The sequence below is a fragment of the Physeter macrocephalus genome, chromosome 4, assembly GCF_002837175.3.
Source record: "Physeter macrocephalus isolate SW-GA chromosome 4, ASM283717v5, whole genome shotgun sequence".
NCBI lineage: Eukaryota > Metazoa > Chordata > Mammalia > Artiodactyla > Physeteridae > Physeter > Physeter macrocephalus.
In genome coordinates, this window is record NC_041217.1 from 76,144,286 (window position 1) to 76,169,804 (window position 25,519).

Here is a 25,519-nt window from a genome sequence, read left to right on the forward strand (position 1 = left end):
GACCCAACGATGTGGTATAACGAAAAGATTAAAATATTGGGGATCAGAAGATCTATGTCTGAACCCTCCTTTGCCATCTCCTGGCTATTTAATTTTGGACAATTTATCTAGCCTCTCTGTCAGTTTCCTTATCCGTAAAATAATAAAGTCTAGTTAGTGATTGTGACTATTAGATGACAGTGCACTAAAGTACATTGTATAGTGTCTGACAAACAGTAAATATATGCTCAGTAAATGCCAGTATCTTTCCTTGCTTTAGCTCCACCACCAATTGCATGTGATCTTGGACAAGTCACATCACTTCTCTGAGCCAGTTTCCTCATCTACATCTGTAAAATGAAGTGGTCGGACAAAGGCTCTCTAAGAATCCTCTCACTCTGTCCACAGTTCTCCCCAGCCATGCATCCAGGCCTTTTTTTTTTTTTTTTTTTTTTTTTTGCCTCTAGCCTCGGCCCTGGGGTCTGGCCCGCTTTCTAGTACTCCCCACAGGACTCCCAAAGACGCGCCCAAGCTAAGCTTCTCCCGTATAGAGGATATCGCTTTCTCTCTTTGTAACTGGTTGCTCAGAACCTCCGCCCTCCTCAGTAATTTGCCTATGGCGGAGCGGCAGCCGGCCAGCTCCCGCCCCCTCTCTGGTGATTGGCATAGGACCTGGCTCACCCCCGCCCCCGCTTGACTGACGGCTGGGCTCCGGCACCTCCTTCAGTCCCTGGGCGCTCGCTGGCGGGGGAGGCTGGGACCGTTAGCTCGCCAGGCTGGCAAGCTCTGGGCCGCTACTCCACTGGCGGCCGGGATGGAGACGTTGCGAGCTCAGCGGCTGCAGCCTGGAGTGGGCACCAGCGGGAGGGGCACTCTGCGAGCGCTTCGGCCCGGAGTGACTGGGGCCGCTGCCGCCACCGCCACACCCCAGGCGGGCCCCCCGCCGGCCCCGCCGCCCCCCGCACCGCCCCCGCCGCCTCTGCTCCTGTCCGGGGCCGCCGGGCTGCCGCTGCCCCCCGGCGCCGCCGGCAGCCCCGCAGTGCTGCGGGAGGCCGTGGAGGCCGTGGTGAGGAGCTTCGCCAAACACACGCAGGGCTATGGCCGAGGTGAGTCTGCGGGGTCTGGCCTCCTGTGGGACACCCTCTCTGTAAGGGAGCTTTGCTCCCACAGTCCTTTGGATCGCTTTTCCTGGCGCAGAGCCTTCACATGCATTTCCTTTTGGGGAGTTTCCTTCTGGGCTACACTCACACACACACACACACACACACACGGACTCGCACACGCACAGACGCACACATTCATACACACGTTTAAGCCTCCCACCCCTCCCCTTTACTGAGTTACTACTATGTTCTCCAGGGACCCCTTTTTACAGATACAACCCTCTTTTCTATCCAACCTTTTCTCCTTTAGAAATGGAATTCCTCCTGTAGCTTAATGCCTTAACATCTCTCTGCCTTTAGACCCCGTTGTGTGGGATCCTATCCTTTATCTCAGATCCAAGACATTTCTCATCCATATCCTCTCAATCTTCTGTGATCTCAGCAATTCCTGGGCTCCCTGCTAATTTACTCCATCTCCTTAACCTTGACTTTTAAATTCTTTTCTTACTCATGTCACTCTGAGATTTCCAATGCAACTTCAGATTTGCTGGGGAATTAGGCAGTGCTTTCACAAGTTCGCTATAATTGTGCCTTTAAATCTGGACCCATACCATTGAGCCCACACCAGCTTCCTGTGACTTAATACCTCTTTGGTGTCTTTTTAAGTATGGAGCCTCACAACTCCAGCCTCTCTGTCTGGCTGGCTCAGTTTTCCTGGCCCTTGCCCAGGAACTGAGGATAAATCCCAGGCCTTGGCTCTCTCAATGTTAAATTCAGTGGAAATGAGCCAGGCAGAAACCCTATTTCCATTAGAAATCTTCATCTTAAAGATGTCTAATTTCCAGGGTTTCTGAAAAGGGGGATGTGAGAATTTTCTTTGTTGTTTTTGTTTAACCAGTGCAGAATTTCCTGAGTTTGAGTTCCAGATTTATAGTGTAACAAGAAATATATAGTGAGCAGTGTGGGATACAGCATTCAGGTCTGGAATTTCTGAGACATCACTTCTCTCTGCTTGGCTAGGTCCTGCCTGACCTGGAAGTGACTGTATCTTTAATTTTCTAGTTTAACATTAATACAGAGAAAGGTTGTGGGGCTTTCTCTGTAGATAGTAATGACTTTTTTTTTTTCTCCCTGAGAAAGTGCAGTGAAAAGAGCACACACACAGGCTTTGGAGTCAGACTAGTCTGGATTAAATCCCAGATTAAATCTCTGTCACTTGCCAGCTGTGTCTCTGTGAAAGCGACTTAACCTCACTGAGCTTCAGTTTCCTCAAGAATTATGATGTGGACTAAATGAGATAGTGCACCTGACACATAATGGGTACTTTAGAAAATGATAAGTATTCTCTCAAATTTATTGGTTCATATTTCTTTGGGAAGAACACATCATTTTCTCTCATTGTTAAATCCTAACTGTGAAACCAATGATGCCTATGAAAACAGATTTTTAGGTCCATTTTGCTTTATATGCACAATGATATATTTCCCATCAGTTTCCCTTTGTTCTTCAGCATTTTGAACTCCTACCACGGGGCAGTCACTCTGCTAGGTGCTGGGAATGCAAATGCACATGATCCTGAAATTCATCATGAGGGAATATAATTGTTTTTCTAGTTTAATTCCTAGACTTAACAGAGCAATATAATGGAATTGCCATTAGCTATTGTCCTGTTGCTTCAGGTCTCTTTTAAGTCGAGACCAAGGGAAGGTCTTTGCCTCTGGGCATAGGAGTAGCCAGGAGTGGGCACCCTAAATCTGAAGGCTTCTTCTTAGAAACTTATAGGTGTTTATTAAAATTGTAGAGGAGTGACAGTTTTCTTGTCTGGGTTACCTGGAGAGGCTCTTGTCTAAACTGAGCATCCTGTAAAACCTTTTTCATTTCCTTAGAAAGAATGAGGGAACAAGAGGATTGTACTGACCAAGAGCAATCAGTCAGGATTCAGACTCTCCAGCAATTCTCCCCTCCAACCTCCCTACCTCCCACCACAGTCCTTCTCATTATTCTTGAGTTTCTCATTTCCAGTCTGGGTGTCCAGCCAGTACTTTGGGAAAGTTTGGCAGATAGTTTAGCTTCAGGCAAGCGGAATCTCTGCTGATTTGGCTCAGAAGTCCTTCACCACATGGAATCACTTATTCTGCTTCAATTAATAGGTAAAGCTGCCATTGGCATATGTCCACATACCTTTGTGACTGATGGCATGGTATTTGGGGGCTGGCTCTATTCCCCTGAATATAATTTACTTTAGTCTTTGCCCAGACCAGTCCTCAATCCAGCAATACTTTAGTGCATCATCTTCAATTCAGATCTTTCATCATCTTCTTCCTGACTGCTCTAAATTCACCTTTTCCAGGCACGGTCTTTAGATTTACCTGACTCATGTAGGATCTCAGCATTTATTTTTTAAAATTCTTCTGTTATTTCACTTGTTTGTCCTATATCTCTCCCCGCAGTCCCTGCCCAAGATACACACCTAGCTCAGTATGCTACAGGATCTTAATCAGTCTATAGTGCATAGGATTTGGAATCAGAGAACCTGGCCCTGTCAAATAATGGCTGTGTGATCTTGGATAAATTACTTTATCTCTCTAGGCCTCATCTGTTCCATTCATTCATTTAACGAATATTTATTGATCACCAGTGGTGAACAAGACAGGTACTCAGTCCCTATCTTCATGGAGCTCACAGTCCACTTTACAGAGCCTCTGTGAGGATTAATGATGCAATAAAACAGGATAGTACAACAGAAAGAGGGTTGGTCTTGGAGGCAAACAAACCTTGGTTCTAAATCCTGGTTCTGCCACTGGGGCCTGTTCCTTAGCTTGTTCACCAAATTTGTGCAATAGGTATTATAAAACCTATCTTAATAGTTCTGCATGGATTAAATGAGATAATGAACGTAAAGCACGCAGCACATAGTTAGTACTCAATGAGTGGCTGCTCTTATTACGCATATGGATGTGCTTTGATAACTGTGCATTTGATAGGTATTGTTAGCATTAACGTTTCCTTTGCCCCTTTTTCCACATGGCATATAGACCCCTTCTTCTAATGGCTGACAGCTGGTAGTCTCTAAACTGGCACGATTGCCTGAATGACCAAGTCACTTTCCTTGCTCTGTAACTTCTGTGTTGCCCTCTTCAAACGTATCTATTTTAAAATTATTGCTGTCCCTTTATATCACAATATGGTTACATGATTGGAAATTCTGCCCAGCTACTCCACTAGGCTGAACAAATGAATCTTGTGTGGTATTTTCTGTTTAGTTTTTCCTTTCCCTCAGAATCACAGACAGCTTCTTTGTTGTAAGTGACTATGTAGTTAAAATGATTGATCGGAATGTTTCTAATTTTTGGAATGTTGGATTAGACCCTGTATTAGTTTCCTGTGGCTGCTGTAACAAATTATCAGGAAGTTGGCTTAAAACAACAGAAATTTATTCTCTCACAGTTCTGGAGTCCAGAAGTTCAAAATCAGTATCTCCGGGCCAAAGTCAAGGTGTCACAGCAGGTCTGTGCTCCCTCCAGAGGCTCTAGGGGAGAATCTGCTTCCTTGATTCTTCCAGCTTCTGGGGGCTGCCAGCATTCCTTGGCTTGTGACTGCATCATTCCAATTTCTGCCTCCATGTTCATGCTGCCTTCTCCTCTTCTGTGTTTCATCAAGTCTCCTTCCCTAAGGACACCTGTGATTACATTTAGGGCCCACCAAAAATCCAGGATAATTTCCCTATCTCAGATCCCTAACTTAATCACGTCTGCAAAATCATTGCCACATAAGGTAACATTTACAGGTTCCAAGGATTAGGACATGGACGTCTTGGCAGGGGGCATTATTCAGCTTACCATAGTCCTCTCCCAAAGTCACATCACTTTTCAATCCTTCCCTTCCATCCCTTCCAGAGACTATGCACTGTGGGCTATTCAGGGATACCTTCTACAAATTGAAATAGGAAATGTCAGATGAAGTATTGTTAACCAGCTTCCCTATCTTCATAATAATGTGAATTAAGCCAGGCCAGACTATTCTCACCATCCTGTATGATCAGAGAGAACCTTCTCACTCACCTCTCAATTTCATTATCTGTTTATTATCTATTTATCCATGCTGCTCCACTACAAGATTGTATTTATTTTTATAAAATTTTTATTATAGTTTCATGTGGTGTTTTATTTTATTTTTTAAAAATATTTATTTATTTAGCTGCGCTGGGTCTTAGTTGCAGCAAGCGGGATCTTCATTGCAGCATGCAGGCTTTTAGTTGCAGCATGCAGGATCTAGTTCCCTAACCAGGAATCAAACCCAGGCCCTCTGCCTTGGGAGCACGGAGTCTTAACCACTGGACCACGAGGGAAGTTCCCATGTGTTGTTTTAATGTTTTTACTCTGGTGGGTATACAATCTGTCTGTCTTACCTCTTAGACATTCATCTAATATTTTATCTCCTAAGGAAAAACCAAAAGTATTATCTTTCTTGTTGTTGTTCAACATTATGGTACAAGCGCTTGAATATTCCTCACTATCATGGTCTTTCATGTCCCTTTCAGCCCAGCATCCATCAGTGACTTCCAATAATTAATTGTAGCTGTCAGATATGTATGTCTCAGTAATTGCTACCCTCCTACCTCACTGTCCCTTTAACCATCCTTACGTAAACCATTATATCCATGATTCCTCGCTGAAAATCTGATCAAAACTATCAGCACCCTCCCTACACCCACATACACACAAATACTTATACGCGCACACAGACACACGCACATGCTTAATTTTACTTAGAGTTTTAGGGGACTTGTGAACCCCCACGAAGTTCAACCATGGACTGGACCTTGGACCCTGGGTTAAGATTCCCAAATTGGAAAAAACATTGGCATCAGAATTTCTACATTCATGCCCCACTTTTGCCACAGCTATGTGACCTCAACCAAGTCATTTCTTAGCCTGAGTTGGACTAGATAATCTCTAAAGTCCCTTTCAGCTCTAGAAATGAATGAGTCTTATGAGCATTTTCAAATGCAGATCACAATTCATTGCTTTTTTCCTGATCACTTTGCCCAGTTTCTCATTTCATGCTCACATTTCTGAAATAAGACTCCCTGTTTCATTTGGCTTTGAGTAATCATTAAAAACTAGTCCTGTACTCTGTGCCAAAAGGGACTTAACTGGACATGGAATGGACATATGCTTTTTAATAGGACCTTCCCCATTATAGCAGTCTCCTCCCCTTCCTCTTTATTTCAATATTCTCCCTGTTGTTTGCATGTCAGGAGAGCTGTCACCCAGCACATTGTGCTAAATTGTCTCAAAGAGGGAACTGGGCCTGAAAAGATCTAAATGAAAAGAACAAGGGTGGCTAAGCTTTCTGGGCAGCAGTGACCTCTGAAGAGCCTCTGCTAAAACCAAGAGTGGGAAAAGGAGAGTTTTCTTTTCATGCTGTCTTTTAATGGAAGAATGAACATTTTAAAAAGTCAGTTAAATGTAGAGTATTAGTAAAGAGCTTATGCTGCTTTTCAAACCCTGGCTGGTACATGGAGTGCTTGCTTCAGTTGCAGAGCAGGTAAGATAAGTTATTATTAGCCACTAGCTTTTGAACACCTTCCTGGCAGGGAATGTATGTTATTCATCTTTGCATCTCTAATGCCTAGAATAGAGCTATGCACCTATTAAGTGCTCATATTTTTGTTTAATGTGTGTGTGGCAGCCATGAAAACATATTTAATATCTCCTGCTGCAGGGAGCATAATTGACTGACAGCCTTAAACTGCTGTCGCCTCTGAGTTCATCACCACATTTGCACTGAGACCACACATCCTGCAGGCTGCTCCCAGTCAGTGACTGAGCACAGCAGGGGTACTAACTCAGGCACATCCTAGTGAGACGTGGGATTCCTTTGGCTTGAGGACTTCCTACTGGCCTGGCCAAACCTTTCTTGGAACGGTGCTGCAGTCTGAGACTCACATATCCAAACTTCCTGCCTTCCCTTTCTCCTTCCACAGGTGTCAGACCTAGAACATGGTCTGAAGGCTCTCCCTTCTCCTGCTTCCTCCCCAGTAAATCGCTTGCATGTCTGTCCCATCTTGGTGTCTTCTCCTTGTCAGATCTTAACTAATGTAATATAATAGAATTAACGAGTCCTTGTTGTAACTTAGAGAGTGGTCATGTTGGAAGATATTGGAGAATGTGTGTGATGATTTTTTTATTACGAGGCTTTAGTTAAAGCCATTTGAAATGTTTGGAACCTTAGAGTCAAAGAGATCCTTTCCAAAAACAAACTGATTTTATCCCTCCTTCCGTTTAAAACCCTTCAATAGCTTTCCATTGCTCCTAGGATAAAGCCAATATTCTAACATGACCCACCAGGTCTGACCTGATCTGGTCCCTGCTTTTTTTGTGTGTGTGTGCCACCTCACCTTGCATTTATACTACCCCTCACTCTCTCTTTTCTGGCCACACTAGTGCCTTTATTCACCATATTTCCTGCTGCTGCAGAGCCATCGTACATGCTGTTCCTTCTGCTCAGAGCGCTATTCTCTCACCTTTTTGCCTAGGTAATTCATACTTATATCTGAGCTTAAATATTACCTTGTCAGGGTAGCTTTCTTTGACCTTCTTAATTAGTTAGATGCTCCTACATTTACCACCATTTACCACTCCTTTATAGCATTTATCACTGTTGCAATTTTTCATTTGTATGGGACTATATATTTGGTTAATCTCTCTCTCCCTCTTTAGACTGTAAGTTGCATAGGAAAAGGAACAGTGTATGGTTTTGCTCACTATTGTAGCCTAGCACCCAGCACACAGTCTAGCACAGAGTAGGTACTCAATACATATTTGTGGAATAATTGAATCCAAGTATTGGGGGATGAAAGGAACTGTTCTGGAATTTCTGGAATACAGTGTCAAGTCTGGAGTTTGATTTTACCCTATATACAACTAATAACATAGCCAGTTACTGTTTCATGGATGCTGACAGAAGTCAAGAGACTTCTGGGTCAGAGACTAAGGACTTTATTACTCATAGAACAGCAAGTAGCATGAGCATCCTGTTTGCTTGCATTGGTTCCCTTGTCTCCCAAGTCTGATGTGGAGGGCTCAGGTGGATGCTTACAGGCCATGGGTTGCATTACAGGAGAGGAACACTGAGCTTGGGGAACCTGCCATTTTATAGCAAACAGTAAGCAAGCTTGTTCTTTGTCCCAGAGGGAGACATTACTTCATCCCTCAAGATTTCTTGCTGCAAATTCAATCCTGAGAAAGGGCCCAAGTAAAGAGCAGTCAGGGCCTTGAAATCTTGGCATACCTAGCAAGATGGAAAGTAGTGCAAGACACCTGTGGAGGAGTGTTTCCCAATATACAGTCCTTCCAAAGATCATTTATGCCTAGGGAAAGCCTCAGAATTCATTCCCTTCCTCCCTTCCCTCCTTTCTTCCTTCCTTCCTTCCTTTCTCTCTCTCTCCCTTTCTTTCTCTCTTTCTCTCTCTCTTTCTTTCTCTCTTTCTTTCTCTCTTTCTTTCTTTCTTTCTTTCTTTCTTTCTTTCTTTCTTTCTTTCTTTCTTTCTTTCTTTCTTTCTTTCTTTCTTTCTTTCTTTCTTTCTTTCTCTCTCCCTTTCTCTCTCTCCCTTTCTTTCTCTCTTTCTCTCTCTCTTTCTTTCTCTCTTTCTTTCTTTCTTTCTTTCTTTCTTTCTTTCTTTCTTTCTTTCTTTCTTTCTCTCTCTCTCTCTCTCTCTCTCTCCCTTTCTCTCTCTCTCTCTCCCTCTCTCTGTGTCTCTCTCTCTCTCATATATATATATAGTATACACATAGTATTCCAGGATGGAAAAGGAAGCTAGTCATGGGTTTGCTCACCAGAAGCACAGCCTTGAAAATGGCTAATAGGGCCATATTTCCTTGAGTGACAGTATTATATAATGGTTAAGAACATTGACTCTGGAACCAAGACTGCCTGGGTTTGAATTCTTGCTCTTCTGCTTTCTAGCTGTTATATCCTTGGGCAAGTTATTTAACTTCCCTATGCCTCATTTCCCTCATCTGTAAAATGGGGAAAATAAAAGTACCTGCCTCATAAGGTTGTTGTGATTAAATAGGTAAAGCACTTGGAGAAAATGTGACATACAGTAAGTGTTCAGTAAATGTTAGCATTTATGATCATGGTGGTTATTACTCTTCTAGGCCAGCTAACCAATTGTGGAATAATCTACTTGTACTTCATCAGTCAGTGATAATGGTATGCTGACCTTGGAAACTCTGGCCTCCAATATTTATGCTATTCTCCTTTGGTGTCTAGGACTAATCACATGTGAACTAGGGATGTGGCAGAGGAGGGCAGGCATACTCTGGTCTTCCTATGCAAATGGACTTAATCACAGCATAGGCTTATTAATTAAAATGCTTTTAAATGGTAATAGGTAGGGAGCTAAGGGGCCTAGATTCTTAATGTAAGTACAGGTTACAGATACTGTATTGAAGCAGAGCACTGCTTGGAAGTGTTCTTACTGCTGAACTTAACTACTTCTCTTTTTGTAGTGAATGTGGTGGAGGCACTTCAGGAATTCTGGCAGATGAAACAGTCCCGTGGGGCTGACTTGAAGAATGGGGCTCTCGTGGTTTATGAGATGGTTCCCTCCAACAGCCCTCCCTATGTCTGCTATGTCACCCTGCCTGGGGGAAGTTGCTTTGGGAGTTTCCAGGTAAGAGTTCTGAGGCAGCAGTAGCAAAGATAAACGCTTAGGTGCTACTAATGTCTTTCTCCGTCACTTTGGCCATTAAATCTCTATCCAAAGTCACATATTTGAGGACTTGGACCAATTCTGGGCAAATCATTCTGATAAGCATCTGAGGCTCATTTGAGCAGAAAAAACCTCAGTAGCATGCTTTTCTTTTAACCATGCTCAAATTCAAAGTGGGTTTGAGTTTTTGAAGGCTGAAAGAAAAGCAGACTACTAGCATCTAACTCACATTCTAATCTGGCTTTCCAACTTCCTGCTATCTCTTTTTGAGGACATAGAATAATATTCATTGCCCCCGGTACTTTTTCATAGGCTATCACTAAGGAAAGCAATGTTTGAGTTCTCTAAGAGATCAAAGGAGAGGGACTATATATGGTGGAAATAGTACTCATCTAAGAGTTAGGAGATCCAAATTCTTGTTCCCCTGACTGCTAACAGGGCAAGTCGAGTAATTTCTCTGGGCCTCAGTTTCCCCATCTATAATATGAAGGAGATAGATTAGATTATGTCTAACCAGTATTTCTGGTACTAGCATTCTACAATTATATGAAAGTCCCGTAGTATATGATGATGAAAAGCGTTGATGCTATTACAGGGTAACGAGAAATTTGACTAGTGTGAATATTATCATCAAAGATGGATTTTTCACATTGCAGATAGGAAGGTAGCCTCCTGAAATGTCAACTTAGAGCCTGAGTAGGAATTTAGAGAAGAGACTAGACACTTTTGTTCTGTTTTCTGTATGGTTTCTATAACCCTGAGACAAAGTTATACCCTCTGCTCTGTGCTTCCATAGTGCCTTGAACTTCCCCTATCATACCATTTATCAAAACATATCGTAATTGACTGTTTCTCTCTCCTAGTGGACTATACTCCATGGAGGCAGAGGTAATGTCTGTCTTCTTTCTTGTTCAGTTTTAAATCTCTACTGTCAAACTCAGTGCCCAGCAGAGAATAGACACTTAATAAATCTGTTGCATGAATGAGTGCCATTGTAGCTCAGTTCCTGCCTCAAATGGAAACAGTCCTAAGGAAGCTTCATTTCAAATCGGGTGACTAAATTTTTCTCTCAGAACCCCAGCCATTTCAGAGAAATAAACATATGCCCAAGATAACTAATGTTTATCTTTTGCTACTAGAAAATAAGACCTTTCCTTCCTTTTCCCACCTCATCATACTGTTGATTAAAGATTTAATAATTTTATGGGGATGCCCCAAACTGGACCATTAGAGTAATGTGATTTCTGTTATTTCCTGAAAGAGTAGAATTATCTATCTTGGCCCCTTTTAGCTTATATCTTTTATATCCACTTTGGCAGGTGAAATTTCTCCTGGTGGTTTTCTTCATAGATGACTTTTCAGAAAGAGCACTATATAGTAGAAAGAGCAGCAGGCTAATAAATAGTGAGAGAAGTGGAAACAGAGAAACTGAATAAGCAAGAAAACAGGATTAATGTACCAAACTCCATATGTTGTTTCAGAGAGACCTGTCAGCTAAAGGAAACTGGGAATTACTGATATTAAGGATGGTTAAGTAGCAAACATAACCTGGTCTACTTTTTAAAACTATAACATCACTTTCTTCCTTTTCTCTCATCCTAATCATAAATGACAGAGGGCACAGAGGCCTTTGAGGCAGCCAGTGAAGATGAATTATAAAGGTGGCTAGGGATCTGAAGTTGAGTGATTTAAGACTTTTGAAAATCAGGCTTGTTCTATGATACTACATATGTTGGATACAATGTAAAAACATGAATTAATTTAAAATTTTTTCTTGTTTTCCTCGGGTCAGCTTTCCTTTCCCTAGCCACCTCTCTTCTCTTTGCTTCTACTGGGAGGGGGTGGGGAAAGACTATAAAATCCTTCCTCAGACCTTAGACTCTGTTCAGGGATAGCTCCGTAGCTCACTACATTATTGGAGAAACTGCCTGCACATAGCTAAAAGAAAAGTCCAAGAATCCCAAATGGGTGCTTCTGATAGAGACTAGAGGGCTTCTCTGCAGAAGCAGCCTAGACATAGCTTTGTTCTAATCTTAGGTTATCTAGAGGGATGAAAAAATTCTTGCCTGTCTGCAGAATAAGAGAACAAGATACAGATTTCTAACAGACTGGCCAGAATCTGGCTTTTGAGTAATTAATTCTCTTGACAGTTTAAACGGGGTATTTTTCATATCCAGTGATTATATGCTGACCTCAGCAGTCTTCTTCATCCTGCATTCAATTTGGTATGAGCTACAGCTGTCTCCAGTTCCTTAATGACTTCAGGATGTTGAATCAAATTTATGTTTCCAAATGCCCCAACCATTTTACAATAAAAACTTTGGAGGGTGTGTTGAACAAACTGATTTCACCAAAGAGTATCCAAGTGTCTTCTATCCCAAGTGTTTCCCTCCCACTTTTCCCTCCTCTCTCTCAGATACACATGCACACATATTTTTTCTGTCTCCCTGCCTAGTTTTGCCCCACAAAAGCTGAAGCCCGGCGGAGTGCTGCAAAGATTGCGCTAATGAACTCTGTGTTTAATGAACATCCTTCCCGAAGAATCACTGATGAGTTCATTGAGAAGAGTGTCTCTGAGGCCCTGGCATCTTTCAATGTAAGTTACTTGGAGTTGGAAGGGAGGAGAGTGGGGGGTGGGAGAATTGGCTGATTGGGAAATCTTGTATATTCCTGGGAAACAGAGCGTGAATTCTTGGTTTTCTTTCCTGTCTGCATTTCTGTTCTTTCTGTTTATTTTCTGTAAGTCTTTTGTATTATATGCTCCACATGTCTCAGTCTCTATGTGTGTTTTTGTTTTTGTTATTTTGTCTCTTTCATTATGTCTCTTTGGTGTCTAGAAACCTTTATTTCAAGATTTATGGAAGTTTAGAGGTATTACAAAATAAAAATTGAGCTTGAATTTCACTTTTCCCAATTTTGGTTTACGACCTTAGTCCCTTCTTCACTGTTCTTTCTTTCTTTATTTATTTATTTTTTTGTGGTATGCGGGCCTCCCTCTGTTGCGGCCTCTCCCGTTGCGGAGCACAGGCTCCGGACGCGCAGGCTCAGCGGCCATAGCTCACGGGCCCAGCCGCTCCGCGGCATGTGGGATCCTCCCAGACCGGGACGCGAACCCGGTTCCCCTGCATCGGCAGGCGGACGCGCAACCACTGCGCCACCAGGGAAGCCCTGTTCTTTATTTTTAATGACTGTTTTTATTGTCACTTGTTTCCTGCCTCCATTACTTCATCTTATTAATGAAGAACACTTTATAATACAAGTATCTTGTCTTTTTACATTTCTAGGAATGGGGAGTGTAATTTATTTACCCCCTTTAAAAAGAACATCTGTTCTTTCTAATGATAATGATAATGATGATAACCATAGCTAATCCTAATTGAGTATTTATTTTGTGCCAGGGACGATTTTAGGGGATTTATATGTATTTTATCTCATTTGATCTTCACAACAATCCTATGAGGTACAAGTACTATTATTACCCCTATTTTACAGATGAGGAAACTAAAAACACAGAAGTGAAGTTTTGCCTAAAGTAGTATAGCTTGTAAATGGTAGAGCCAAGACTAGAACCCAAGTCAACTTACAGACTTTTCTAGCTTAGAGGTACATCTTAGAAATTAGCACTGCCTTCTTCCTCCCTCTGCGCAAGACCATTGATAGGGAGATAAAGTCAGATCAATTTTCTGTTTATGTTTTCTTTGCATTTATGATGTAATTACATATACTAAACTGCTTCAGTTATCTGTTTTGTAGATTACTATTGAACACTGAATCATAATCCCTCTGTAACCTAGGACCCATCTATTTTTCTCCTATTACTTTTTGCCCCAGTCAGCAGTATCTGCAGGGAATAAAAACATTTTTATATTAATCAAATCAGTTAAAATTAAGAAAGCACATTTTTTACTCCTAAGTCACCTAGTGTATTATAAAATGAAACATTAGATTGGATTATAGAAAGCAGTGGTTATGAGCATGGGCTCTGAATTCATCGTTTTGAAATTATGGTTCTACTTGTTATGTGACTTTGAACAAGATATTTAATCTGTTTTGGTTTCCTCATCTGTAGAATAGGATAACAATTATACCTATCACATAGGATTATTGGATAAAAGAGAATATATTCTAGCACTTAGCACATGTTATCTGTTTAGGTGCCTTTGGATGCAAGTAATAGAAAATCTCACTTCAAGTTGAGTTAATAAAGGAAGGAAATGTGTTATCTAACATGATAGGAAGTCTAGAAGTAGGGCAGATTTCAGGGCTAGATAATTCGATGGATCAAGAATGTCATCATCTAGGATGGCAGCCCCAACCTGGACTTCAAGCTGGAAGACCAGTCCCATTTTGACATAAAGGACGAGTTCTGATGTCCCATCTGTAGGAGCACATTCTTGGGAGGGTGAGGCAGGGAGACACTCAGGTGCAAAATCTCCTGCAAAATTGGCTGCCTGGGCCTCTGGTCACTGGATCTGAATAAAGCAGACATTTAACCTGGGGGGAAAAAAAAGAATGTCATCATCTACTGGCCCAAATTCTTTCCATCTCTCAACTCAGCCATCCTCTAGATATTGGCTTTGCCCTTGGGCTGACTCCCCTCAGGGTGCAAGACAGCTACAGAGTTCCAGTTGTTAAATACAGGCAAAACTAAACTCAGAGACAGAAAGAGACCATCTTTTTTCGTGTCTCTTTAGTAGTAAGGAATCTTTTCCCAGAAGCTCTCCAGCAGAACTCCCCTCTACCACCCAATGCCCAGAATTCCCACCTTAAAACCGGTTACAGGCAAAAGGGATTAGGATTTACCCACTGGAGTTAGGATAAAATCACTCTTCTCTGAGGCAATTGGGAAATGTATAGGCACTAGAACAAGTTTAAGGTTCTTTAGCAAGGAAGAAGGAAATAGATATTGGATAGGTCACCAGCAGTGTCTGCTACAAAGTGTTTAAGAAATGTAAACTATTATTCTTCTCATGCCACTATTCTTTTTTGATTAACCCCCCAAATTGAGAACTTAATGGATTTCTCATTAATATCCCAATGGAATTCCCATACTCCAGAATAACAATTTTCATTTGGTCTTAGCCATGGGCAAAGAGTGATGTCCACATTCTTTGCTTTTAGCTTTTGTCCTTCAGAAGTCCTGAATCTGACACTATATTATGTCTTTTGACAAATCACCTAGACTCTGTGGGTCTGAGTTTCCTCATTTGTAAAATAAGTAGGTTAAATTAAAATTAACTCTAATTCCTTTCCAATTATATTCTAATGTTCCTACCACTAATCAAGTATTCTGTGATTAAATGTTTATTGAATAAATGGAGCTCATTTATCACCTTGTTAGGTGTAGAAGTGTCATATGTGGTGGAACTTGACAATGGTGGGTCATGCCACACTGGTGTACTCCAAATAGGTTACAGATGTGCCGTGATATTGATCCCCTCAACTCTCAGGGGAATTGAACAAGGCCTAGGGCAGATGGACTTCTCTGCCCTGCATCCTCTGCTGGCAGCTGCTCTGCCAGCAGCCTTCTCTGTATATCCCAGTTGGCTGTACAGATAGGGTCATTATTTTCTTTGGGCCATATCATGGAAAAGTTTGGAGGTAATGAATAAGGTATCGCATTGAACTATTGTAGATAAAAATGAAAACTATTGCTTGCTTTAGAGCCCTAAATCCTAATAGTGAAAATTACCACCTTTTTCCTTCCTGCCTCTAGATTTTCACTTCTAAATCCAAATTTTGTGATCTTTGCTTCACCACAAAGATTAACTACATGTGGCATAATTGTTTCTCACGAGCCACAAAACAAAGTGGGTTGATTTTGAGTAGTTCTGACATCTTGTTAATTCTAGCACAGTGAAAGCAAATAATAATAATAAACTAGCACTTATGGTATACTTATTAAGTGCCTGGCATTATTTTAGGTGTGATACATATACAGTAAAACCCCATGATAAAGCATCCCACAATAAACTTAATTTGGATATAACTTGATTGGCTCCTGACCTCTATCCAGTCCCCTTGCTCAAAGAGAGCAGAATAAAGTTCTTATCTTGGGAGGTGGGGTGTGTGTGGAACTGGCTAGAAAGAGCAGGAAACCGCTCAGGAAGCAGGAGGAGAAAGTTGGATCCCTGTGTTCCCAGTAGTCTCCTGGCCTTATTCTTCTAGATCAGGTTGACAAAAGGGTCACTAGTAAACCAGGAGATGCCCTTATTTTGGAAGTCCCTGCAAGACCTAGGATCTGGAATTATCTCCAATAGTATGAAACCACCACCAAATAGCAAAAACCAGAGCCAGTACCTGAATGGATTTGGATTGTGTAACTGGACACCAGGTCCAATACAATAATGCACCGAAATTATATGATTGGAATTTTTAGACTGCATTTATCTCTTTTTAAGTTTAAATTTAAAAACTCTTTAATTCTTAAAACAATCCTGTAAGGTAGATCTATGATTGTTCTCATTTTACAGTTAAGGTAGCTGAGGAACAGAGAGGTTAAATAACTTCACCAAGGTTGCAAGACTAGTAGGAGCTCTAGTCCATGCTCTTAACTTCTATACTGTATTGTTTTTTTGTACACACTAGGCTTTCAGGTAGGACAATGTATCTTAGTTCTACCCCTGCAGGGTCATGTCGCCAGTAGAAGACACACGAAGCAAATGTCCAGGTGGCCAAACTGCTACCCAGAATTTGCCATGCTTATGACTTTTATTGTTGCCCTTTAAAATGCATTTGTCAATTGTCCTCTAGGCTAGTCCAATCCTGTATGCTGAACTCACTCTGTTATTTTAGCTAAATCAGGACTCTTCTCTATGTTTCAGTGTTCCCCCTTTTGTAAAATAGGGAAAACCAGGTTGACTTTTCTCTGTCACCTAAGTTAAAATGTGGGGTGACTTTGGAGGCCTCTAGGACTGTGCTGACCAGCAGAATAGCCACTAGCCACATATAGCTATTGAGCCTTTGAGATGTGGCTAGTATGAATTGAGATGTGCTGTAAGATGAAAGAGACACCAGATTTTGAAAACTTAGTAGAAGAAAAAGAATGTTTCATTAATAATTTTTATAATGATTATAGTTGAAATAATATTTTGAGTATATTAGGTTAAATAAAATATGCTATTAAAATTAACATTTATTGTTTATTTTTACTGTAATGTGGCAACTACATTAAACATGTGGCTTGCATAATATTTCTCTTGACAGTGCTGTTTGAGGTGATAATCCTGATTGAAAATCTATTTGTCTTTTCCTTTCCTCTGTTACCAGGGCAACAGGGAAGAAGCTGACAACCCAAATACAGGGATTGGTGCCTTCCGATTCATGTTGGAATCCAACAAGGGCAAGTCAATGTTGGAGTTCCAGGTACTATACTATTCCACCTACTTCCCTGGCTCTAATAACATGGGTCAGCCTGTATACACACACACACACACACACACACACACACACACACACACACACACACACACCACACACGTACGCGTGCGCACCTCCTACTAACACTCAATTGGAAAGGAAGGCAGAAAAGGTTATTAGGATATTTTTCAAAATATAAATATCTTCCTTCCCCCAAGGACGTATCAGAGTTGGTATAAGAGATGCTGCCACAAATACATTTTGTGAAAGTTTCCCCATTTAATTCCGATGCAACCCCCCATTATATATGCCACTGTCCTGGCACTTCATATTTTCTTCCTCCAGGAGCTAATGACAGTTTTTCAACTGCTGCACTGGAATGGCAGCCTTAAGGCCATGAGAGAAAGACAGTGCTCTCGGCAGGTAAGAGTTCCTATGGGTGAGGGGAGTCTGGCAGAAGGACTATTTTTTTTTTAATATTTATTTATTTTGGTTGCACCGGGTCTTAGTTGCAGCACATGGGCTCCTTAGTTGTGGCATGTGAACTCCTAGTTGTGGCATGTGAACTTTTAGTTGCAGCATGCACGTGGGATCTAGTTCCTTGACCAGGGATCGAACCCGGGCCCTCTGCATTGAGAGCACACAGTCTTAACCACTGTGCCACCAGGGAAGTCCCAGAAGGACTATTTGGGGGTGGATGTTGTGTTAGAATAAGCAAGCCTACCAGGTTGTGAATCCTGAAAGCCTTACTTAAAGGTTTCATTCCTATAATCTTTCCTTTTAAAATCTTAACTGTGATTCTTTTACCTGCTTTGCTTCTCCCACCAGAAAGTTCCCCATAAGAATCTCCTCAAAGGACTCCAGTGCTGACTTCAGTTACGACTCAAAGGCTGAGAGTTCCTAGTCCCAGTTGGGTCAATGTGGTATGAACTTTTACTTTGTCTGTGACTTTGACATTCCTCTCCCCCTCCAGGAAGTGTTGGCTCATTATTCACACCGGGCCCTAGACGATGATATTCGCCACCAAATGGCATTGGACTGGGTGAGCCGGGAGCAGAGTGTGCCAGGAGCGCTGTCTAGAGAGCTGGCCTCTACTGAGCGGGAGCTGGATGAAGCCCGGCTGGCAGGCAAGGAGCTGCGCTTCCACAAGGAGAAGAAAGATATTCTCATGCTGGCTGCTGGGCAGTTGGGCAACATGCATTCTTCCAATTGCTAGGCATCTACCTACATACTCCCCATCCTCTCCAGGCCTGTTTTTTATATGTCCTTTCTAAGACTTAGTGTGATTTCTGTACATACTTTCTCAATTTTATACTTTAAAATACATATATATATGTATAAATTCTACACCTGGATTCCTATTTGCTGAGAGATCCCTTTTCTTACTTGTAGTTTTTGGATGTAGTTGCTTTTAAAACATCTCCACACCACTTTACAAGAAGAGCAGGCTGTCTTTGGAGCTTTGTTAGCTCTTACACTCCAGTAACTCTATGTAGTCATTTCAGTAGCACAAAATGATTGACTAATTGTTCATGTCTCCTTTTAAAATAACAGGGAGCTTGAATAAGGACTGTGTGCCCCACCCTCACCCTCATTCCTGCTTTCTCTTGGACCCAACAGGACATGAAAATGAAGACTTCGGCTTTGGTTTCTCTTGAGCTGGGGCTACTTGGTACCAAGTTGTTCCTCCAGTAACTAGATATTTCCTAACCTACACCGCCTCCTCCACACCACTACCTTACTCCTCCTCTGCCTCCAAATGGTACTTCATTTTTGGGGCTTCCTTACTTTATTATTTGGAAGGAAGTGGAGATCTGGTTTCTTATTTTTTAAATCATTGCTGAGAAACTGCCCAGAAACAAGAGAGGGAGTATAAACACAATCTGTAGGGGTTTATCACCTATGTTGCTTCTGGGGCATGCATACCATACCATACCAGTAGTCCAGATTTCCAGTATACTCTGCTCTACTGAAGGGGTCAGGGTTGAAGTTGCTTACCTTTCAGTATTCTTTTTTTACTCCTCCTCCCCTGCTCACCTAGCTTAGTTAAGCCCTGGTTATAGATCTTCCTGCCTGCAAAGATTGGTAGAAGGTAAAGCATATTTCCCTCCTTTTTCTCCTCCCATCGTTTTGCTCTTTGGAAACATTATCTGTCCAATTTGGTGAGGGCTATGTTCCTCCTACTCCCACTAAGTGGCTGCTGTTTACGACCTTAGATGTATATACCTTAGATTCACATTTGTTTTCCCTCTTTTCTTTCCTCTTCCTCCACATTGATTATTAGAGCATGAGTTGATCAGAAAAATTAGATGAGACTTTGGCATTATGGCACTTCCTAATTGGAACCATGAGAGACTGCAGGAGGGGAAAGAGAATCAATGATCAGCTACCTGTGTTTTTAATACTATTCTCTTCCCCTACCTCTTTCCTGGGTAAAATAGGAGAGAAATGATCTGGAGTACAGCTAAAGCATTTCCCTTTGGGAGAATTTTTTGTAGGTCTCTCTAAGATATATTTTCTCCTGTTTCTGTAATCGCCTTTATACTATATTATAGCTCAGTGCACTTCCTAAACTGAGTTTGGGAAATTTAATGTTCCTGCAATTACACTTTCCATTTAACAATTATACACTTTGCTTTTAGAAATGGGTTAGGAAACAGGCTACAGTTTGCTCTTTTGGATCAGATAGGGAAAAGATGAAAGTCAGCTTTCTTGCTTTTGAAATCATCTTAGTGACCAGTACATATGGGATCAGAGGCAAGGAATCTAGCTACAATTGTATTAGTGCTTGAAAGGGATTTCCTTGAATTCTCCAAGCTCCATCTCTGTATTCCATGAAGCACATGTAGGGTTGGAGCAGAAGCTCCTACATTAAATAATAGGTGTGTCTATTCAATTTTTATTGATATTTATAATCCAGATATCATAAACCCTCATTTCTCCTTTGCTCTTTTCTCTGGGAAGTGTTAAGGGGTGTTGAGTTATGGGAAGAACTTGTCTTTGCACCTCCTGGATTATTTTTCTCAAATACCAACCAGTAAGATCCCAAAGAACTTGAGAAAAATTGTTCCCTGATCTGTCTACTTTTGGTGTTAAAGTTTTACTTACCTTTTAGTACTTTCTATGTATTTTATATGTATAATTTTATACAATTAAAAATAGATTTTTGTCTAGTGAGCCAGATTGATTCTTTCTTGAGACCTGTGTATCAGAGGAGCTCTAAAATGACCCTTTCTTTTACATATATATGAAAAAAGAACTTTTCTTAGTATTTTTTGGGTGGTAGAAATAAGGTTGTACTGCTGGGGGAAGGCATCTGCCTCCACTTCTCCAGATATTTGAGGAGCCTGAATTTTGTTCTTGGCCCTTTCTCCTGAAGCTCTACCCATTCCACTGGCAATCTTACCCACTATCATACCATGCTCAAAACTATTCCTCCCACCCCAACCTGTTTTGAGCTTTTACATCTATATTTCCACATATTGGACATTACCACCTGAATGACACAAGCTCTTTGAACTTACATATCTAAAATAAAACCATTTCTCCATACGTGCTCCTCTTTGACTCCCCAGATCTGCTATTGAAATTATTATCTGCCCAGCTACCTAAGCTAGAACCTCAGATCCATCCTCAATGCCTCCCTATTATCATCTAATCAGTCACTTACTGTTGAGTTTACTTTCTGTACAAACTTCCCAATCTATTTTGTCCATATCTACTGTCTTAGTTCAGTCCTTTATCATCTCGGGGCTGGACCACTGCAGTAGCTTCCTAATTAGTCTCTACCTTCATTCTTAACATCCTCCACACTACTATCAGATTTCTTTCTAAAATACTTATGACTGTACCACTCCCTTGCTTAAACCATCACTTAGCTATCTGTACCTTTAGCAGCACTTCCCAAAGTTCTATATGTGAACCCTTGGTATTATATGAGAAGATTTTAGGTGGTACATGGCCAAACATTTTTCATTTTTACTAGTTATGCTTTTAGCTGAATTTGTAATAGAAAAATATGTTTTCCATTTATGGCAGTGATATTTAAATTTAGTGTAAATTTGTTTAAAACGCCAGTCTAAGGAAAAAACACAAATTGAAAATAGTATGGGGGCTATTTGCAAATGTTAAAAATTATGAATACTAAAATATTGAATTAGAAAAATTTCTTGCCTATAGGGTAAGTTCCAAATCCTTAGCATGACATACAGTTTGGCCCTAAACTATATTTCCAGCTTTATTTCCTGATTACACAGCATCAGGCATACAGAATTTCTTGCCATTCTGATATTCATTCAATAATATTTACCAAATGTCTACTATGAACCAGGCACTGGTCTAAACTTTGAGGATATAGTTGTACATAAGAATCTCTGCCATAAGGATTACATTCTAAGGAGAAAAACAGACAATAAACAAGTTATAAAGTAAACAAGGTAATTAAAGATTTGAATTTAAGTTCTGTGAAGGAAATAAGAATGAAAGATAGAGTAGAGAAGACCCCTCTGGGTGCCAGCAGTATCTCAGGGAGACCTACAGGACGGGGTTGAACTAGCCATGTGAAAAGCTGGAGCAAGAGCATCAGGGACAGAGAGTTACAAAAAGTCCAGAGATGGGAAAGAGTAGAACATGGTTGAGGGAAAGTATAGGGAGAGCTTAACGGGTGAGAGGGAAGAATGGTGGTGGAAGAGTTTGGAGACATAGGCAGAGCAGGCTGTGTGAGTCTGAACTTTATTCTAAGTGCAAAAATAAGTCAAGTAAGGAGAGAGTGGCATGACATATATACACTACCAAATGTAAAATAGATAGCTAGTGGGAAGCAGCCGCATCGCACAGGGAGATCAGCTCGGTGCTTTGTGACCACCTAGAGGGGTGGGATAGGGAGGGTGGGAGGGAGGGAGATGCAAGAGGGAAGAGGTATGGGAACATATGTATAACTGATTCACTTTGTTATAAAGCAGAAACTAACACACCATTGTAAAGCAATTATACTCCAATAAAGATGTTAAAAAAAAAGATTAAAGGCAAAATAAATGGTATATAAACACACACAAAAAATAAATAAGTCAAGTAAGGGTTTTTAGTAGAGATGTGACCAACTGATTTTTTAAAAGATCACACTACATACTACAGAAAATGGATTAGTGTATCTTAGTCTCAATACAACTCCTTTGCCTGGAAAACTACCCAGACTTAAAGGCCCAGTTTAAATGGAAGCCCTGCCTTAAATGCACTCTCCTTACTTCCCGTCCTGTTAGAAACTTTCTTTGTATTGCCTTAGTGCGTTGTGATGGCAACGATCACTTTTATTATAAAGTGTTTGTTGATAATGCAAGTATTTCCCCTTGTATTGGTAGCACCTCTTCTAATATTAGACACACTTATAGGCATTCATAACTGTTTGATTTAAAAATTAATAAATAAGTGAATATGCAGTCCACTATTGTTTGTGTGAGGCCTACGTAGGATTCCAGAATGTGGGGGCAATATTTTCTTTGCCTCAACTCCTGGGTTTTTAAACGTGAAATATCTGTACTATCCTCAAAGAAGCTAAAGCCCCTATTTTGTTTAAAGCCATGATTTTTTTAATTCCCATAGGTGGTAGGCAGAGTTTGAGAGATTTTTAGTTTTATTTTGTTGGCCGCACCAGGCAGCTTTCAGGATCTTAGTTCCCTGACCAGGGATTGAACCTCGCCTGCAGTGAAAGCGGGAGTCCTAACCACTAGACCACCAGGGAATTCCCAGAGAGATTATTTTTTAAAAAAGAAAAGTTGATATCTGTCTCATCAATCAACACGGTCACCCAGGTCTGCTGATTTTCTGAGAGAAAGCCCGTGCTGCAGTACGTTCCAGAAGCAGCTTTTTGAGGCAGCACTGCTGACCGAACAATTTTTTTTTTTTTAATGCTTCCATCACAGATCCGGCTGCTCCTCGGAACAGTATAGGCCTGCAAATTTTTAGAGAAAAAAACTTTCTTCAACTTCCATTTCCTGGTATGGAATGAAATGAAAAGAGACGAAAAGCAACCCTCTAATAAAGTTAGGCTGGGCTTCACTGTCAGTAGTGTTTCTCTTCGTCTGCTCTAGGTAAGAGGAAGTCACTAACTACGCCCACACCCCCAGCGTTCCCCACACGCCCCTTCAGCTCGCGACCCGCTCAAGATGGCTATAGGAGCACTTCCGGTATCTTCCCAAAGTAGGCCCGCCTCCATGCGTATTATTACCGCGCCGAGGGCAGGACTTAGAGTTAGTTTTTAATTGGTCAACTTGACTGGCGACCTTTCCCCTCCGCGACAGCTTCCCGAGGAGCCAAGTACTTGAGCGTCACGGACGAGAGTTAGAGCTTAGGCAAGATGGCGGACGTACTGGATCTTCATGAGGCCGGGGGCGAGGATTTCGCCATGGATGAGGATGGGGACGGTGAGGCCAGTGGAGGCGGCTGCGGGAAGCGGGGAAGGTGCGAGAGAAGGACGTATTAGGAAAATGTAATCTTTCTACCCAGCAGGGAGGATGGGAGCCGGGGGACTGGGTTTCGGTTGATTGGAGACTCCGCCCCCGATGGGAGGAATGGGGGCGGGCCGGGAAGGGACTGAGCCTGGAGGGTGGTGGGGGTCTGGTTTCAGATAATGTCTTGGAAGGAGACTATTGTTGTAAATAATTGTTATCTTTCTCACTTATTCGTTCACTTCCGGGGCTGCAGAGAGCATCCACAAACTGAAAGAAAAAGCGAAGAAACGGAAGGGCCGTGGCTTTGGCTCTGGTGAGTGTTTGTGGGTGGAATGGGGTCTAGAATGGCGAGAGCGACGAGCTTTGGAGTCCCCATGAAGACTCATGGTGAACAGTGGGAGAAGGGGGATTTCCGGTGATCTCCTGTGTCTTTCTAATAGAAGAGGGGTCTCGAGCGCGGATGCGTGAGGATTATGACAGCGTGGAGCAGGATGGCGATGAACCCGGACCACAGCGCTGTAAGTAAATGGAGCCTGTCGGTCTGTAGAGAATTAGGGGCCATTGAAATAAAACCCAGTAGGAATGGGGTCAGAGGTAGCTTAACCAATCTCTGTGGAGTCTGAACACACTGTACTTCTGTGATCTTGCTTGAAGTTTATCTTTCATATGTTCAAACAACCTCCCTCCCTTCCCGAACAGCTGTTGAAGGTTGGATTCTCTTTGTTACTGGAGTCCATGAGGAAGCCACGGAAGAAGACATCCATGATAAATTTGCAGAGTATGGAGAAATAAAAAACATCCACCTCAACCTGGACAGACGTACAGGATATCTAAAGGTATTCTTAGTGATACTCCATTGCTTCTCTTCACCCATAACCCTTAGACAGCATTGGTAGTTCTCCCATGTTTGCTGTGGTTGGCCAAGAGTAAAGTTGAAATAAAATGACTTTGGGAATTGATTTTGTTAGACATAGCAAAGAGACAGGCAGAAACAGACAGACAAGTTGTATATATAATAGGGATATATGATGTACATTTGTTGTTTAGAGTTTATGGATTTTTCTGTTTGAGTAGAAAAAAGCTTGATGGAATAGGAGAGTCTTGATAATCTGTCTTTTCACTTGTTCCAGGGATATACTCTAGTTGAGTATGAAACATACAAGGAGGCCCAAGCTGCTATGGAGGGACTCAATGGCCAGGATTTGATGGGACAGCCAATCAGCGTAGACTGGTGTTTTGTTCGGGGTCCACCCAAGGGCAAGAGGAGGTAAAGTGGAGAGGGGAAACACTATCTTAGTGGAGGAAATATGAGCAAAACAGAATAAGGACATGGTATTATGTTTCTCTGATGGACCCTGCCCCTTTTCCTTCTCCCTAGAGGTGGCCGCAGACGCAGCAGGAGTCCAGACCGGAGGCGTCGCTGACCCATCCTCTGTTGTCCAGGTGTTCTCTCCAGAGATTCCGTTTGACTATGAAGCCTTGCAGAAATAGGGCTGGGGTGGAACTCACTGTGTCTGTACTTAATCTCTTACCCTACCTGCTTAGTGTTTCTTTTGAGTTATGAATAAATGTCCAATTTTTGTTTTCTAAAATTACTTTCCTGTTCTAACATTGCAAGCTCTGAAGCACTATTTACAGTAAGACACTCTGGGTCACTGTGAAGATACTTCTTCCAGGGACTGAATTCTTTGTGAGTTTCTGCATTAAATATAGTCTCAAGTCTCACTTAGGGTCAAAGTAGAAACACTGCTCAGTATTTCTTTTACTTGGAAGCTAAGGGAGCAGGGGTACAAGTGAGATGTTCTCATGATACTAGAGAATAATTATTCTGTTCTTATATATGCTCTCCTGAGCAAATGGATGTCATAGGAATGTCTCTTTTGTTTCTCCTGCCTTTCTTGCTGCCACAT

The 25,519-nt window shown here is 41.7% G+C and overlaps 2 protein-coding genes across 3 annotated transcripts; both read left to right on the plus strand.

Moving 5' to 3' along the window:
• Window positions 1–721: 721 nt before the first annotated feature.
• Window positions 722–20,340, plus strand: LIX1L (limb and CNS expressed 1 like). Its single transcript, XM_024119803.3, has 6 exons — window positions 722–1,085; window positions 9,602–9,765; window positions 12,260–12,400; window positions 17,074–17,169; window positions 17,509–17,586; window positions 18,137–20,340. Exons 1-6 carry the CDS (start codon window positions 794–796, stop codon window positions 18,377–18,379), a joined length of 1,014 nt encoding a protein of 337 aa, XP_023975571.1. The 5' UTR covers window positions 722–793; the 3' UTR covers window positions 18,380–20,340.
• A 3,118-nt stretch (window positions 20,341–23,458) lies between these two features.
• Window positions 23,459–25,204, plus strand: RBM8A (RNA binding motif protein 8A). Of its 2 annotated transcripts, none has more exons than XM_007130771.4 (6): window positions 23,459–23,582; window positions 23,863–23,922; window positions 24,053–24,127; window positions 24,309–24,445; window positions 24,740–24,876; window positions 24,988–25,204. In XM_007130771.4, exons 1-6 carry the CDS (start codon window positions 23,516–23,518, stop codon window positions 25,031–25,033), a joined length of 522 nt encoding a protein of 173 aa, XP_007130833.1. In that variant the 5' UTR covers window positions 23,459–23,515; the 3' UTR covers window positions 25,034–25,204. The 2 variants fall into 2 exon arrangements, with proteins under 2 accessions (XP_007130833.1, XP_007130832.1); XM_007130770.4 differs by having other exon boundaries at window positions 23,462–23,582; window positions 24,050–24,127.
• Window positions 25,205–25,519: the final 315 nt, after the last annotated feature.

Excerpts from the sequence above, each read along its gene's own strand:
- LIX1L (XM_024119803.3), top strand. The coding sequence starts at position 794 with ATGGAGACGTTGCGAGCTCAGCGGCTGCAGCCTGGAGTGGGCACCAGC. Across the intron at positions 9,766-12,259 it reads GTTGCTTTGGGAGTTTCCAG|TTTTGCCCCACAAAAGCTGA; the intron begins GTAAGAGTTCTG and ends CTCCCTGCCTAG. Across the intron at positions 17,170-17,508 it reads AGTCAATGTTGGAGTTCCAG|GAGCTAATGACAGTTTTTCA; the intron begins GTACTATACTAT and ends TTCTTCCTCCAG.
- RBM8A (XM_007130770.4), top strand. The coding sequence starts at position 23,516 with ATGGCGGACGTACTGGATCTTCATGAGGCCGGGGGCGAGGATTTCGCC. Across the intron at positions 23,923-24,049 it reads GGGCCGTGGCTTTGGCTCTG|AAGAGGGGTCTCGAGCGCGG; the intron begins GTGAGTGTTTGT and ends TCTTTCTAATAG. Across the intron at positions 24,877-24,987 it reads CCACCCAAGGGCAAGAGGAG|AGGTGGCCGCAGACGCAGCA; the intron begins GTAAAGTGGAGA and ends CCTTCTCCCTAG.